Source organism: Danio rerio, chromosome 24, assembly GCF_049306965.1.
Source record: "Danio rerio strain Tuebingen ecotype United States chromosome 24, GRCz12tu, whole genome shotgun sequence".
Lineage (NCBI taxonomy): Eukaryota > Metazoa > Chordata > Actinopteri > Cypriniformes > Danionidae > Danio > Danio rerio.
Window position 1 is genome coordinate 35,806,624 of NC_133199.1, and position 16,955 is coordinate 35,823,578.

General features: G+C 35.4%; 1 protein-coding gene across 2 annotated transcripts in view; it reads right to left on the reverse strand.

Moving 5' to 3' along the window:
• Nucleotides 1-16,955, reverse strand: part of mmp16a (matrix metallopeptidase 16a (membrane-inserted)) — a 105,825-nt gene that overhangs the window by 40,512 nt on the left and 48,358 nt on the right. For both annotated transcript variants that reach the window (XM_073940970.1, XM_073940969.1), the window contains one exon: nt 13,344-13,648. In XM_073940970.1, the coding sequence (XP_073797071.1) occupies nt 13,344-13,648 (305 nt within the window). The remainder of the gene's footprint in view (nt 1-13,343; nt 13,649-16,955) is intronic.

Below are 16,955 nucleotides of genomic sequence, written 5' to 3' on the forward strand. Positions count from 1 at the left end.
ATTCCTCCGCTTTACACCCCGCTAACACGAGTCATTACACCCTGCTAGCAAACGCTAATGCTTTAATGCTATTCTCTACCAACCCAGTCCATTACAGTTTCCTAGAAAACCTCATTTAACATTGCAGACGTTTCATAAAAACAGACCCTCGCTGATTCTTTAGTCAGAAAATAGAGATTGCTAAGACCCACATGAAAAAATACTGGGGTAATTTAGAGTAACTACTAGTCTTTTTGAATTATACTATAGTAAAATCTATTATAATTTATATATTACAGTATTTACAGCTCTCTGTTAATGAATGCTCCAGCATAATATATTATTGACTATAGTGAATTGATAAACTGTAAAAAAACAATTGGTACTTTAGTTTTTACTACAGTAAACAATGTATTTTAGTGTGTCATACCCTATAGTTGTAGAAAACGACAGTATTGGGTTGTTTGTTTCCATTACTATAGTTGCTGTTATACCATAGCTACTTAGACCATAGACTTATAACAACAGATTAATTCAGATACGTATTGTTCAAAAACACTGTAGCATTAACTATAAATGACTGTAGTATTTTTTTAATGTAGGCTATATAGATCCAGACGCTAATCATAACAGTAGACCATAAAAGCACTAGACTTAGCTCTAGCATCAATAAAAGCAGGCGCGGTTGTGCTGAAAATCAGAGGAATCCCTTATGAAATGCTAATTATGGACAAGAAAGGTTATTAGTCTTCATTTCAGCATGAGTGGTGATTAAAAACATGGGATGGTTGAGAACAAGAGGGGCTTTTGTAAGCCCTTCGAGAAGGCCATCACTGAGTAATTGGATGAGGAATGGAGGGAGAAATGGCCAAAGCGCAGAGTGCTCAGATTCCTAGCGTTCTTCTGTTACCCGCGGCTGATTCCAGGAGAGATCAGGTTCAGGTTCAGTCTTGGGTGTGAAGAAATGAGCCGGTGCCCGTGAACAGATGAAGCATTGTTGGGAGAACAGCTGCTGCGTCTCTTGATCTGTTCAAAGCTGCTTCTCTTCCTCTTGTTCTGCTCTCGTCTAGACTTATGGCCCTTTTCTTTGGCCCTATCGCTGCTTTTACAGTTTCAGATTCAGATCTTTAGTTTGACCGGTAAATATGCTGACCTTGAACACAAACTATCTCAAAAACCTAGCACTGTTGTAGAAAGATTGAGTGCTTTCTTAAAGGGATAGTTCACCCAACAATGACATTTCTAGCATTGGTTGTTCATTAGCGGCAGGTTAGCATTGTCGCCTCCAACCAAGAAGGTCACTGGTTCAAGTCCCGGCTGGCTTGGTTGGCATTTCTGTGAATTGCATAAACTAAATTGGCAGTAACATATGCTGGATAAGTTGGTGGTTCATTCCGCTGTGGCAAACTGTGATAAATAAAGGGACTAAGCCAAAGGAAAATAAATGAATGAATGCTTTTCATTGTCAGCTTGTTCCAAACCTGTTTAAGTTTCTTTCTTTTGTCTAACACAAATGTAGATATTTCTAGAATGTTGGAAACTGGTAGCCATTGACTTCCATTGTGTTTGTTTTATTTATCACGAAGAATGTCAGTAGCTATGTTTATTTCCAATGATGCGACTTATGCTCAAAACTGGAATATCGCATAAAACATTTGTGAATAAAGCAGCGTTTCCAGTCAAAAAGAAGAAAATCGTCACTTACTGATAAACTGCAGCCAAATTTAAAAAATAAAAATAAAAATTGCTGCAATAGAAGAAGCCACTGTGGACCTTTGGTCTCATATAATAAATTACTGGCACCTCAGAAGAGGAAGATGAATCGCAATGAACTTAATAATACTAAACCACTGTGATGACAGAATTTGGCTGAGGCATTTCAGAATGACCATAACAACATTTCACTTGTTTTATAATGTAATCGGTCCATTAGTTTGACCATTAATGCTATCAATCGCAGCCATTTTTGTTATTACATGATCTGATAAAACAAAATCATATGAATTTTTTCATGAGCATGATTCGGTAGATGTATTTCCATCATAGATTATGCACATTTTTTCTTATCGGATTAAAAGTTTCTTCTATTCAGTTTTTCAGAATAAGTTTTTAATGCACATTTTCAAATGTATGGGCATCTTGTTTTTTCAGTTTTTATGCAATAGTTTCAAATGCACATAAAAAATGAGCATGGAAACATAGCTAATGGTAACTAGTTTTCAACAATCTTCAAAATAAATTGTTTTGTGGTCTTCAAGTTCATAAATTTCAGCTCATAAAATCGAGTACATTTTTATTTTTAAGTGAACTAAAGTACACATAGCGCTTCACCTTTTCCATTTTTTTATGTTACAGCCTTACTTCAAAATGGATTATATCATTACATTTTATGCATGATTCACTTCCAAATAGCAGTTTTAAAATTATTCAGTGAAATTGTAAACGTATCACAATGTCGGATTTTTCCAATATCGTGCAGCCCTACTAAGAATAATAATAAAAAAAGATTTTTATTTGTTCTTTTGGGGCAAAAATAAAATGTGTATGTTTTAATGTTTATAAAAACACGGCTGTATTTTTTAGTATTCGATTTTACAGATATCTCAAACAAATAAATAAATATACTGTTTTAGTTCTCTTGAGAAATAAATACTTTTAATAGTGATTTTTATTATTTAGCTTTATCCTTCTTTTATCCTTATTTTTAAACAAATTAATACTGCAGTAATTTGTCTTATCTAGCATTTTATTATAACTGAAAAAGATTTTAACTATTGACAGTAACACTACGACGGGCAAAATATAAAGCTTGTTGAGAACAGTACACTTACTCTACAGCAACTTTTCCAAGAAACCAGATCAATGATTTTTTTTTTTTTTTTTTTAACCAGACTACACCGATTGGACTTTCATGTTACAGACTTGTTTTTTTTTTTTATCACTAACACACTTCACACGTATTACGGTTAATTACGGTTAGTTAATATATTTACTAAAATTAACAATTCAAGCGATAGTGAACGCCACAGGCATATCACCCTGCAGCCAAGACCGGTTATTCACTGAAGCTAAGAAGGGCTGAGCCTGGTCAGTACCTGGATGGGAGACCACAGGGGAAAGCTAGGTTGCTGTTGGAAGTGGTGTTAGTAAGGCCAGCATTGGGCGCTCAACCTGCAGTCTGTGTGAGTCCTAATGCCCCAGTATAGTGAAGGGAACATTATACTGTCAGTGAGCTCCATCTTTTGGATGAGACGTTAAACCGAGGTCCCGACTCTCTGTAGTAGGGGAGTAGGGGTGTTACTCCATTGTCCTGGGCAAATTCCCTCCATCGGCCCTCACTCATCATGGCCTCCAAATCATCCCCATCCACTGAATTGACTCTATTACTGTCTCTCCAAGTAAATGCTGCACATTGGTGGTGGTGTGGAGAGATCCCCCCACCTCAACCTTCATGAGTGTGAAGCGCTTGTGAATGTATAGCCATACATGATAGATGCGCTACATAAATACACATTACATAATAATTATTACAAAATATAGTTGTTGATGAGCGTTGATTAAGGAAAATTAATTCATGCAAAGTTGCGATGCACTCGTTAATGTTAACAACCACAATCTTACATTTTAATAATCTAGTAGTAAATATCGAATTATAATTCATAAATGATGCGTACATTCTCATTCAGTCTCAGTTCATCTTCGTAAATACATTAACCAATCAAACCTCACTGTAAAGTATGACCCACTTCAGCTTGACAGAAATTCACATTCACCAGTTCAAACTGACACTAAACTCACTGTAAAACTGCTAAAATACAGCAGCATTTCAAGACTCCATTGGCTTTAGTGATGAACAAAAACCGTCCGCTTTGGAATCCAGAGAAAGTGGCTTTGAGACAGACAATCGCAAGAGAGATTATGGACAGTATTTAAACACACACACACACAGACGTCAAGTTATCCAAGCGTTACTCCTAGTGCTGTGTGTGTGAGGCGAGTTTTGAATGGAAAACGAGGGAGAAAGCGAGAGATGGAGAGTCAGGCTGTGCTGGCGGAAGGTGCTGCTGGTGCACACATGGAATGCTAATGCTCCAGTCGGTGGGTGAGAGCCTATTTTGAGAGCATGCCTGGTGTGTGCCAGCTTGAGCCGCTCGCCTTACACATACAGGATATGGATCACATACAGTACAGCACGCAGGCCAGCGCAATCACATATATACTCATGTACTGTGATGTATTAAGAAAAAGTCTAATTACAGGGATAGTTAAAAAAATCTTTTTTTTTTTTTTTTTTGTTGAACACAAAAGAAGATACTTTGAAAAATGTTGTAAACTGGTAGCTGTTGACTTTTATTGTATATGTCATTGATGACGATGACTAGTGTTTTTTTTTTATATACATTTATACAACAGTTCTGTCTGGTTCTTGAATATGATTGGCTGATAGCTGTGCAATATTTCGCCAGTAATGTTACACAAAGGCCTCTTCACCTTTGTGTATTACTCCGCCCACATACAGCCAGTCACAGAGAGACGCTACAGTTTGACAAATATTATTGTTGTTAGACAACAAAATGTACTTTTGAGGCTTTTTAGTCGAAAATGTAGTTGTTTAGATTGCAACCATGCACTTTATTTGTAAGAATAGTGCCTATTTTAAAATATTTTCAATTTCTGAGAGAGCTGGTTGGCAACGGTTGAAGTTTCTATCCACAAGATGGCGACAAAACCGCATAATAAGCCCTTACGCTTAGAAGATATTACAGTCTGATTTCTAACTATAGCAGATCAAATCAATATCAAACTAGTTAGCACACCTGCCAACACCTCCGTTTTTTCATGGGAGTATCCCGTATTTCAGACCTGTCTACCGCAGCCATCCCATTTTTATTTCTCCCCCCCGCCAAAAAACGTGTAAACATGGAATAAAACCAGTGAAATTCTTGCTCTGAGGCAACAGTGCTAACCACTGGGCCACCGTGCCACCCATCTAGGAAAGGAGGAGGAGTAGAGGTGGAAGGGGGATTCTTGAAACGAAGATGGCTGTTATATGGAACTTTGGGTATTTATAGTTGCTTAGGAATCATCTGATTGGTAAATTATAAATTGGATAATGCAGGACGAGAAGCAAGCAATCATAAGCACGTGATTCTCTCGAAATTAGTTTACAAGTAAACTTCACTTAAGAACTGAACTTACATTTACACTAGTGTGTTCTTTGATTTTAAATACACACATTTTGTTATGTTCCTGAAATTCACACTACTCAGGAGTTTTGAAAATACTGCAGAGCCCATTTTAGTTTGAGAACTCCAGGATGGCGTAGCAGTGGACCAAAACACTTTTGAAAGCAAAAGCATGTCTATACTCTCTGATAGGCTCTTCTGGATCATTGCGATACAAGCCCATTGCTAGCAAATAATACTGAAACTTCACAGTTAGGAGGTTCCACAACAAATTGCTGAACTTCAACATTGCCGACTTCACTGTCAACATTATCTGCTGCAGTGAATTTGTTCTTTAGTATTTTTTGGTTTGAATTAATGTGCTTTCTGATGTCAATGAGAACAAAGCTGCACATGCATCTGTTTTGCCATCATAAGAGTTGCCATAGAAATGAACAGTTCTTGAGTGTGAGGACGTGAACAGAGTCGGAGAGTTTTCATCTCATAATTACTGTAATTCCCACACAGCCTGATTGTAGCAGACAGCATAAAACCACATTCGCTTTTAACTTCTCTCATTTGTTGTCTACATCCTGAGTTGGACGTGCTGCTTAATTAATTAATTTATTTTTATTTTACTTATTTTATTGTGTTAATTATTTCATTTTCATATGTATTTTTCTTTCTGTCTCAGGAAAAAAAAAAAAAAAAAAAAAATATATATATATATATATATATATATATATATATATATATATATATATATATATATATATATATATATATATATGTGTGTGTGTGTGTGTGTGTGTGTGTGTGTATTCTGCTCCCCAATTTTGCATCTATTTAAAAAAATATGTAATTTAAAAATATATATAGTTACAATTTAAAATAGTATTTTATAGCGGTGTATTTTTTATTAGATTTTGTGATTCACAGCTGAATTTTCAACATCATTACTGATTAATAAATATGTTATTAATAATTTTAATTAACAATAGTATAATAATATACATTAAAAATAATTCAAATATGCTTATTTGCAGCTCAAATTTTTTTCTACATAATATTTTTAGTATAAACCATGCTAGAGCTGCTCACAAAGGCTGCATTTGTTTGACTAAAAATACAACAAAAGTAGATAAATTGTAAAATATTATTACAATAAAAAAACAGTTTTCTATTTTAATATATTTTAAAATGTTATTTATTCTGTGACTGCAATGCTGAATTTTTTAGCCTAATTTTCAGTGTCACATGATTTTTCCATTGTCTCATTCCGTCTATCCATACATTCATCCATCAATTCATTCATTCATTCCCTCATCCATTAATTCATTCATTCAGTCATTCATACCATCCATCTGCCCGTCTGTTCTTCCATTCATTCATTCATTCATTTCATCCATCCATCTATCCATCTGATTATTCATTCATTCGTTCATTTATTCCATTCATCTGTCTAAATGCCTGTCTGTCCATCTAGTTAACTATTCATTCATTCATTCATTAAATCATTCGTTCATCTGTCTATATGCCCATCTGTCTAACCCTTTATTCATTCCATCCATCTGTATATTTGCCTGTCTGTCTATTCATTCATTCATTCATTCATTCATTCATTCATTCATTCATTCATTCATTCATTCATTCATTCAATTATTCATTCATCTGTCCATATGAGCTGATTATTCATTCATTCATTCCATTCATCTGTCTAAATGCCTGTCTGTCCATCTAGTCATTCATTCATTCATTCATTCATTCATTCATCTGTCCATATGATCTATTTATTCATTCATTCGTTCATTTATTCCATTCATCTGTCTAAATGCCTGTCTGTCCATCTAGTTATCTATTCATTCATTCATTCATTCATTCATTCATTTGTCCATCTTTCTATATGCCCATCTGTCTAACCCTTCATTCATTCCATCTATCTGTATATTTGCCTGTCTGTCTATTCATTCATTTAGTCATCTGTCTATATTCCCGTCTGTTCGTTCATTCATTCATTCATTCATTCATTCATTCATTCATTCATTCATTCATTCATTCATTCATTCATTCTTTCATTTATTCGCCTGTCTATATGTCTGTCTGTCTGTCTATCTATTTATCAATCCATCTATTCATTCATTCATTCATTCGTTTGTTCGCTCATTTGTTCATTCACCCATTCGCCCATGCAGTCATCCATCAATTCATTCATTTATTCAATCGATCCATCCATCTGTTATATCCCCATCTGTCTAACCCTTCATTTATTCCATCCATCTGTATATTTGCCTGTCTGTCTATTCATTCATTCATCTGTCTATATGCCCGTCTGTTCCTTCAATCACTCCATCCACCTGTCTATATTCACATCTCTCTATCCATTCATTCATTAATCATTCCATCCATCTGTCTATTTACCTTTCTGTCTATTTCTTCATTCCATCTGTCTATATGCTTGCCTGTTCATTCGTTCATTCGTTCATTCATTCATTCATTCATTCATTCATTCATTCATTCATTCATTCATTCATTCCATCTGTTTATATGTCCATCTCATTCAAACATATCTTTTTTTCTGTTTTACTGCCAACTGACTCTTGTAGACGTGCAATAAAACTGTTCCTCTTCACATGTATTGCATCATCCACACTGATCTTGCCAGTTATCCTTTTCCAACAAACCTTGTTTTTTTTTTTTTCTTTCAGATGTTTGATTTCTCCGTCCTCTTCCTCCAACATGATCTACGAGTCCTGGACAGCTCGACACATGCAGCTAAACACGTTCATCAGAAATGTACTGTAGGTGAAATTCTTCAACTTTTGAAACATGTCTTCCCATTCATGAAACATACAGGACATTCTTCACTCCCCATTGTTTTCCAAACCATGATTTTGGGTGAGGAAGGGAAAAAAATATATGTCTGTGGAATTTTAATTTCCTGCATGAACGCCGCCACATGAATGTTCATATTTTCCACTGTAGCCGATGTTATCGCTTCAACTTAAGAGCACAAAACACATCTGAATCCACCGGAATTTGTGTTCGCCTGTGTGTTTACTCTTCCTCGGGGACATATAGCAGGAAGAAAAAGGAGTCAACATCTGCTGCTTATCTGTTCAAGATGTACAGGTATGATGTGTGTGCGTGAGTTGCTGGAAATCTTTTTTAAAAATCTTGTTACCAGTTATTGTTTGCTGGAGGGCAGATTTATATATAAGTTCAGTCCGTAAAAATGTGGCACCACATGCTGTGCTGATATGAAGGAATTTCCAGTTTAATTTACCTTTATTTTACAGTATGTGTTCTTAAAGGGGTAGTTCACTTAAAAAGTGAAATTTTAACTTATTCGAAACCTATTTGAGTTTGAGTTCAAACACAAAAGAAGATATTTTGAAGAAATAGATATTTTGCTGATTGCTGGCACCCGTTACTCCCATAGTAGGAAAATAAATTACAATACGTGGCATGACAGCATCTTTCAAAATATTTTATTTTGGATTAATTTATGTATTGTTCACTTTAAGACGTAAAATGTTCACTAGGAAAATGAATATTATAAATTTTAATATCATGCAAATTTGTGTAAATATAATATAATATAATATAATATAATATAATATAATAAAATATAATATAATATAATAATATAATATAATATAATAATATAATACAATTAATATAATATAATATAATATAATATAATATAATATAATATAATATAATATAATATAATATAATATAATATAATATAATAATACAATTAATATAATATAAAATAATATAATATAATTTAATATAATATAATATAATATAATATAATATAATATAATATAATATAATATAATATAATATAATATAATATAATATAATATAATATTTCCAAGAGATGGGTTGCGGCTGGAAGGGCATCCGCTGTGTAAAAACTTGCTGGATAAGTTGGCGGTTCATTCCACTGTGGCGAACCTGGATTAATAAAGGGACTAAGCCGACAAGAAAATGAATGAATGAATAATATACTATAATATAATATGATATAATGTGTCAATTTGTGTCAATAGAATGTGTATTTCTAAAAATATGTGTTTGGTATGTGTAAATGTGTAAATGTGCAAGTTTACAGTTTGGAAGTCACATAGATTGAAATATATGAGTAATAAATACATTTCAATGAATTTAAATATATGTCAAAAGTATATTTAAATATTTCCCCCCTTTGCTTCTGGTGGCCATATATATCTATCCAAGTTCATCTCAGGTAAAATAATTTTCTAGGCTTAAATGACATAAAATCACAATAAAGTCACATACAGTATATATGTATGCATGCTACATGAAAATAAAAGTTATAGTAAATCTATGCATTTGGGAATTATATTTTAATATGGAAAATACATTCAACAATGTCTCATATATAGTATATGTGAATATTTTGCACCACTAGGGACTACTAAGGATAACAATGCTCAGTTTCTTGACCAAACTGATCATTTTGCTCCATAAGACCTCAGTGTATTACCAGGAGCCATTGGTATTCAGTTGTTTTGTCTATACAGTAGATTTATTTTAGGGGTGAAATAAAAAAATATTAGTAACTATTGACTTAAATAGGACCACAGTTAATACTCCACTGAAGAACCTAGAAATTTGAATGGCCTACATGTAAGATATTACAACAAAATGGGCTGTGCTCACTCGTATCACATACAATATGCAAGCCTCAGTTCATTCATTTTTCTTCGGCTTAGTCCATTATTCATCAGGGGTCGCCCCAGCAAAATGAATCGACAACTTATTCAGCATACGTTTTACACAGTGTATGCCTTTCCAGTCGCAACCCAGTACTGGAAAACACCCATACACTCTCACATTCACACAACTTTAGTTCACCCAATTCACCTATATATGTCTTTGGACTTTGGGGGAATCCGGAGCCCCAGAAGGAAACCCACGCCAACACGGGGAGAACATGCAAACTCCACACAGAAATGCCAGCTAGCCCAGATAGGACTCGAAACAGCGACTTTCATGCTAAGGGGTGATAGTGCTAACCACTAAGCCACTGTGCTGCCCCACAAGCCTTAGTAAATAAGTAAAAACCAAAGTTTAATTTTGTCTTCAAACCGCTTTTCCACAATCTCTGACTTCAACTCATCCCAGTTTCAGCGCTAAGCCAAGCTGTAGTTCAACAAGTAAACAAATGCTTTTATTGCTCTATTCTGTCCATTCCATTGTCTCAGACAGTCTCTCTTTCTCCCAGCCTCAATATTGGTCCTGCTGTGAGGTCTAATACTCTCCTTCACACACACACACAAACACACACTTATACAACCGAGCCAAAATGTTCTCCACGTCTCTTTCTGCAACCAGGCGAAGCAATAAAAGTGAAAAACAAGGTAAGAGACAGAAAATAGCAACCATGCAAGGGAGAACACAGCATTTAGGTGTGCTAGTTTGTCCCTTTAATCCAGACTAAACATCTACCGAGCTTATTATTCTTCAAAAATCCCCATCCGATTTTTTTTTCTGCCTGACCTACTTACAGCTGAACTCTCTGACAAGAATTTTGAGATGGAGGAGAGCTAGAGATGATGTCCGCTAGCAGACAGTAAAAGTGTGGCCCATGTGAGTCTGAAGTCCCTTGCTGCACAACCAGTGTGTGTGCTCAGATGGAGTGTATCAAGCTAGGCCTAGTAGAAGTATTGGCATACAATATTAAATTAACTAGTTGTGATAATTGATAAAGCTTTTAATATGATTTATTACACGTCACTCTGGAATACTTGATTCTGATTGGTCAGTCAGGACATTTCAAGATGTGTTATGTAAGGGATAAAGTACATCCAGGGGGTATTGCAGAATAAAGCCTGACAGGCTTATTGGTAGCCTGACGTGAAGGCGAGCAATGTTGTATAAGACTGAAGAGCTTTATTCTTTATTCTGGATGTACTTTGTGCTTATTACATGGCTACTTGCCACAAAACATATACATTCGACACAAAACATCCTTCTGAACTGTAATAGTTTAATTACAGGCAAAGCTGACACAATCGAAAACGGCTGAATGGAGCATACACTAACCCAGGAGTTCTCAATCTCGGTCCCGGAGGTCCGGTGTCCTGCAAATTTTAGCTCCAAACCCAATCAGACACACCTGTGCTAGCTAATCAAGCTCTGACTATAGCTTTCTAGAAACATCCTTGCAGGTGTGTTGAGGCAAGTTGGAGCTAAAATCTGCAGGACACCAGACCTCCAGCATCGAGTTTGAGAACCCCTGCACCAACCTATTTCACAATAATTTGTAACATACACTAAACTAAGTGGTTGTTATCTCAGAAAAAAATACCTTGGAATGTCACGACTGACCAATCAGAATCATTAATAGATAAAATATACTGAGACTAATAACACAGGCTCATCAGGGTACTTCGAATCATCTTGACTGTCACTGAATACATTCACATGCATATTTATATGCTCTTCTGTCCTACCACGGTTTTTGACTGTTGTGCATCTTCTTGTGACTGAATAATATGTAGGTTAGTGTATGCTCCATTGAGCTGTTTTTGCTTTGCATTTAATTAAATAATTAATAAACTATTATGGCTCAGAGCAATGTTTTGTGTTTAAAGTAGCCATTTTGTGTGGCAAGTAGCCATGTAATAAACGGGATAAAGTACATCCAGGTGGTTGTTTATTGCAGAATAAAGCCCTTCAGTCTTATACAACTGAAAAGGCTTTATTCTGCAATAAACAACCACCTGGATGTACTTTATCCCTTACTTATAAGCAGGGCCAGACAGAATCTGCAGACATCTTTTGCTATTGCTGTGCAGAATTTTGGCAAAAATCTGATTAGATTCACTTTATTTGGTAAAAAAGCAAGTCTTCTATATAATATATCTACTAAAAGACAGCAAATATTACTTTACACACTGTATTGCAAATAAAGCATATGAATATTTTCATGTTAGTCAATTATATTACTGAAATTAATTTAAAATTGAACAAATGTACACATTTACACAAGTAAATAAACAGAATAAATGATGGGCTAAAATCTGCGGAATTCTGCGTGTGGAGATTCTGTGTGGGCCTAATTATAAGGCTTGTAGGCTTATTTTACAAGTTGTATTACTAGTTATATTGCTAGTTGTTGATTTGATGATTGCTGAATCTGATGATTGCTAGTCATTTAATATAAATTGCTATAGTAATTTTCCTATGTGAACAAATGGAGCGTTACTGTAAAGGGTTAACAAACAATTGGCCAATAAACAAACAGAAGAATTTCAATTAATTTTGTAATTAAAGGCATGTTGTAATTCAGACCAACATGAAAAATGTATCTAATAAAAAGTCTATAAAATTGTAATATTGTTAAAAGGCTTTCGGAAAGTTTAAATAATTAATAATCATTAATTATAAATGAACTATAGAGTAACGTTGGACATTTAAAAATAATGTTTAAAGAAGGCCTGATATATTCACCTGTTGTAAATGTTTACAAACTGTGTTCCTAGAATCCAATAAAAGTAATAATAAATTAATTGTCAGGAGTTTGCATGTTCTCCCCATGTTGGCATGGGTATTCTCCGAGTGCTCCGTTTCCCCCACTGTCCAAAGACATGCACTATAGGTGAACTGGGTAAGCTAAGTTGTCCGTTGTATATATGTGTGAATGTGAGTGTATGGGTATTTCCAAGTACTGGGTTGCAGCTGGAAGGGCATCCGCTGTGTAAAACATATGATGGATAAGTTGGCGGTTCATTCCGCTGTGGCAACCCCTGATGAATAAAAGCACTAAGCCGAAGGAAAATTAATGAATTAGTGATCAAAATGCAGAACAGTCAGTTGTGGTGAATTATGGTGAATAAAGAGAGTGAGAGAGAGAGAGAGAGAGAGAGAGAGAGAAAGAGAGAAAAAGAGAGATGCCTAAACTCCAACTACTTTATTCAAACCTGCAAAAAAAAACTAGCAATCCACTTATTTGTTTGCACTATAGGCAATCATTTGCTCTTAAATGTAAGGGAATATAAATTGCAATTGATAAAAAAACAAACATTGCACCATTTCAGCATTTTCAGTCCAGGAAAGCAATGCCCAGACAATGCAGTTATTTGCTTCAGCGGAGAGCGAGCTGAGATTTATTCTCCAATAAAGCTGCCTTTATATGGGCCCAATATAACCAGGTTTACGTACCGTCATGGTTGGGGTTCCCCAGAGTCCAGGGCTCATCTGAATCGAAGTGTGTGTCTCCTCCAATCCCTGGACCGGGGAAGTAGGCATGTGCAAGAAAGCCCCCTTCTCCGTCGAAAGGGGAGCTGTCGCCGTGAAAACCTGAGGCGAAAATAATAGTAATATCCACATCTTTCTTGCTGCGCTCCAGTTCGCTGTACGGCACTGCCTCGAAACGCAAGGGCGTCACGTTCTGCCACACGTCAAACGCCCGCCGGATGGCATTGTGGGTCTCTTCTGCGCCCACTTTAGGCGTGAAGTTTTTTATGCTGGAGAAAGAGCAGATGGGGATAATCAGAAAGCAGCAGCTATCATTAGAAAACAACAGAACACGTTACCAGGTTGCATGTTGCTAATGATGCGTCTTATATCTCATTTTTACTCATTTTCCTTTCCAAAGAGTACTATAAATAATACTACAAAGTTGTTTTTAAAAGTTAGCAATTTGATATTTGTTTGTTAACTAATAAATATGCAAATATGAATTATTTTCATGCTGCTTATGCTAACATAAGTGCTTTCTGTTAGCAACTGCGCAGCCAAAGTACTTTCAGGTCTGTTTTGACCGCATTACAGTTCCATATCACGACGCCAAATGATTTCAGTTATTTCAGCTATGTTTCTATCTAAAGATGCGAATTAAATTTATGCGTAAAATTGGAATATCGCCTAAAAGATGAGCAAATAAAGCAATGTTTCCATCCAATTAAAGAGTTAAAGAGAACACAATCGTCACTTCCTGAGATGAACTGGCGGCAAATATCAAAAGAAAAAATTTAATTTTTGTAGTCATCTTACATCAATCAAACTGACTAAAATATCAGATTAGACTTTATAACATATAAAAGTAAAATGTATAACATAAAAAAGTTGTCTTGAAACCTGATTAACTCATTAAAATAAGTTGAATCAACATGAACATGTTTGTTGTCATGACTTTTGGTCAATAATTCTTTTTAAAGTGTATTGAACATGTACAACAATTTAATTAAAATTGCAGACTATTTTCTATGATGATGGTGTTACGTTTTCCCCACAAAATTGTGTCACATTTTGATATATTTCTACCTGAGCCAAAAGTTAATGTAAATGTACAATTTGTAAAAGATACAATATAACTTTCATGTGTTCACAAAATCTATCTCTCTTTTTCTGCAAATTTAAATCAAAATACATCCCAAATTATGTATCACATCATGGTGTAAACGCTTCCTTTTTGTCGAAAAAGCAAACAAAATCCTGTTTTAGTGTGTCTCTTTAAATGCAAATTAGCTACAGCTCCCCATGTCTTTTCAGCATGTGCTTCAGTTACTCCGAGCACTTTTCTAAGCACACACTGCAAAAAAAAAATGCTTGTTGTAGTCCAAATATCTAGGAAGTCTCAAATCAAGAAGCTTTTTCTGGACAAGCAAACAATATTGTCTTGTTTTCAGAAATAATAGGCCAAAATTAGGTGAGCTTTTCCTTAAAACAAGCTAAATAATCTGCCAATGGGAAAAGCAAAACAATCAAAAGGATCATCGAAAGGAAAAACAAGATTATTTAGCTTTTTTTAAGGAAAAAGTCACTTAATTTTGATATCTTATTTTTGAAAACAAGACGTGTTGCTTGTCTATATGCTTCTTCTTTTTTTTATTAGAATATGCAAAAAGGTACATAAATTGGGATCATACAAATACAAAAAAAAACATCAACAAAAAACCATAACAAAACAACAATAAAAAACAAAACAAAAACAATATAGTCAGGTACTGTTAGGTGTGATTGTGCGTCTGTGTGTGTGTGTGTGTGTGTGTGTGTGTGTGTGTGTCCATGTAAAGGTAACTTGGTGGAAAGATCAGATTACATACATTAGGAACAATATCAGCCAATAAATGAAGCAAGTATCGCAGATACAAGTAAAACAGATAAAAAAAGAAACCAGTCAGAGTTAGGGAGTAACAACAATGCTTAGTAATGTATGATAGTAATAATGACAGTAAAAAGAAAGAAAGGACAACAGTAATAATAAATGACAATGATAATAAATCACAAGTACTACACCAACTACTACTACAGAAAGTTACTTATATTACAACTACTATTGCTGCTACTACAGTCACAACCACAACTATTACTACTATAATGTCTACTAATACTGACTCTACTACAACAATGACTACCACTACTGATACTACTATAGCGTCTGCTACAACTAATACAACAACGTCTACTACTACTACTACTACTACTACTACCGCAATCACTGCTACAACAACATCTACATCAACGACAACTACTACTGGTACTACTACAATGACTACTACTACAACACCAATAACGACTACTACTACTACTGCTACAACAACACATTTATTACTTCTGCTACCACTATACCAACTTTATATGGTATATATGCTTCTTGATGAAAGAAGGCTAAAGGCTAAAGACCATGGCCTCTAGCATCTGTCGCTAGAGCACCTTTAAAGGTCAAAGGAGTAAGGTTTACCTGCACAGCACTATACTAGCTAACCTCTGTTACACTCACCCCCCTAACCCTCACTCCCATCCGGGTCACGGCACCAATGTAATCCCACTGGTCCTACGTCACCCAACCCGCTCCGAGCTGTGATCGAACTGACGACCTGCCGCATGGGGGTCGATTGCTGTAACAAGGAGGCTAAAGACCATGGCCTCTAGCATCTGTCGCTAGAGCACCTTTAGGGGTCAGAGGAGTGAGGTTTACATGCACAGCACTTACTAGCTGGCTTCTGCTACACACAGTGCATTACCAGTATTAAAACAGCATTTATTATTAACACACAAGTGAAATATACACAAAGCTAAGAAAACACAAACAGTAGACATTTAAACTGCCGGTAGCCTAAGACTTTATGAATCACCAAGCACAGCTTTAGCCAAAAATCTTCTTTAATGTACTACTAAAGAAATGAAAACACTTATAAAAATGTTATTTTGCTCTAACTAGAAACTTTAAAACACCTGATTATGTTTCCCACGGGTTGCTTTAAGTTTTATGTGATTGTCTCTTTACTTCTATTAAGTATGATATCAGGCACTTGTGCGAGTGTCTATAGCGCATTAGCCAAAACTCTCAATCAACTCAGTAGCAGCTGTTTTCTCAAATGTGCGGAGGAATTTAAACTGTATTAAAGCTGCGCCTCTTAAAATATTTACAAGACATAATATCTGACGGAAACCTAAGCTCTCTATCTCGATTCCTCTCTCGCGCTCTCCAGGTGGTTGGGGATGAGGTTTGGAAATCATCCGCGTACAGTTGTTCTGTCTGTGAGCGCAAACTATTAGATCAACATCTGGCCTCGCACTGTTCATTTATTTTCCTTTCTCAGCTGTACTTCCCAGAAATCATAATCCTGTCTTTCAACTTCTTGACCTTTTAGATATTTCTTTTTTCCTCTCCAGGCTTAGGTGTGTTAGCTGTGCGCAGCGCGGTGTGTTTTAAAAACCTTCCCGCGTCGCTTCTCATCTGCTACTTGCACAATTGATTCAATACAAAAATCACTGAGCATAAATTTGCATCAAGTCTGGATGCCAAAAAGCACTTGGTTGATGACC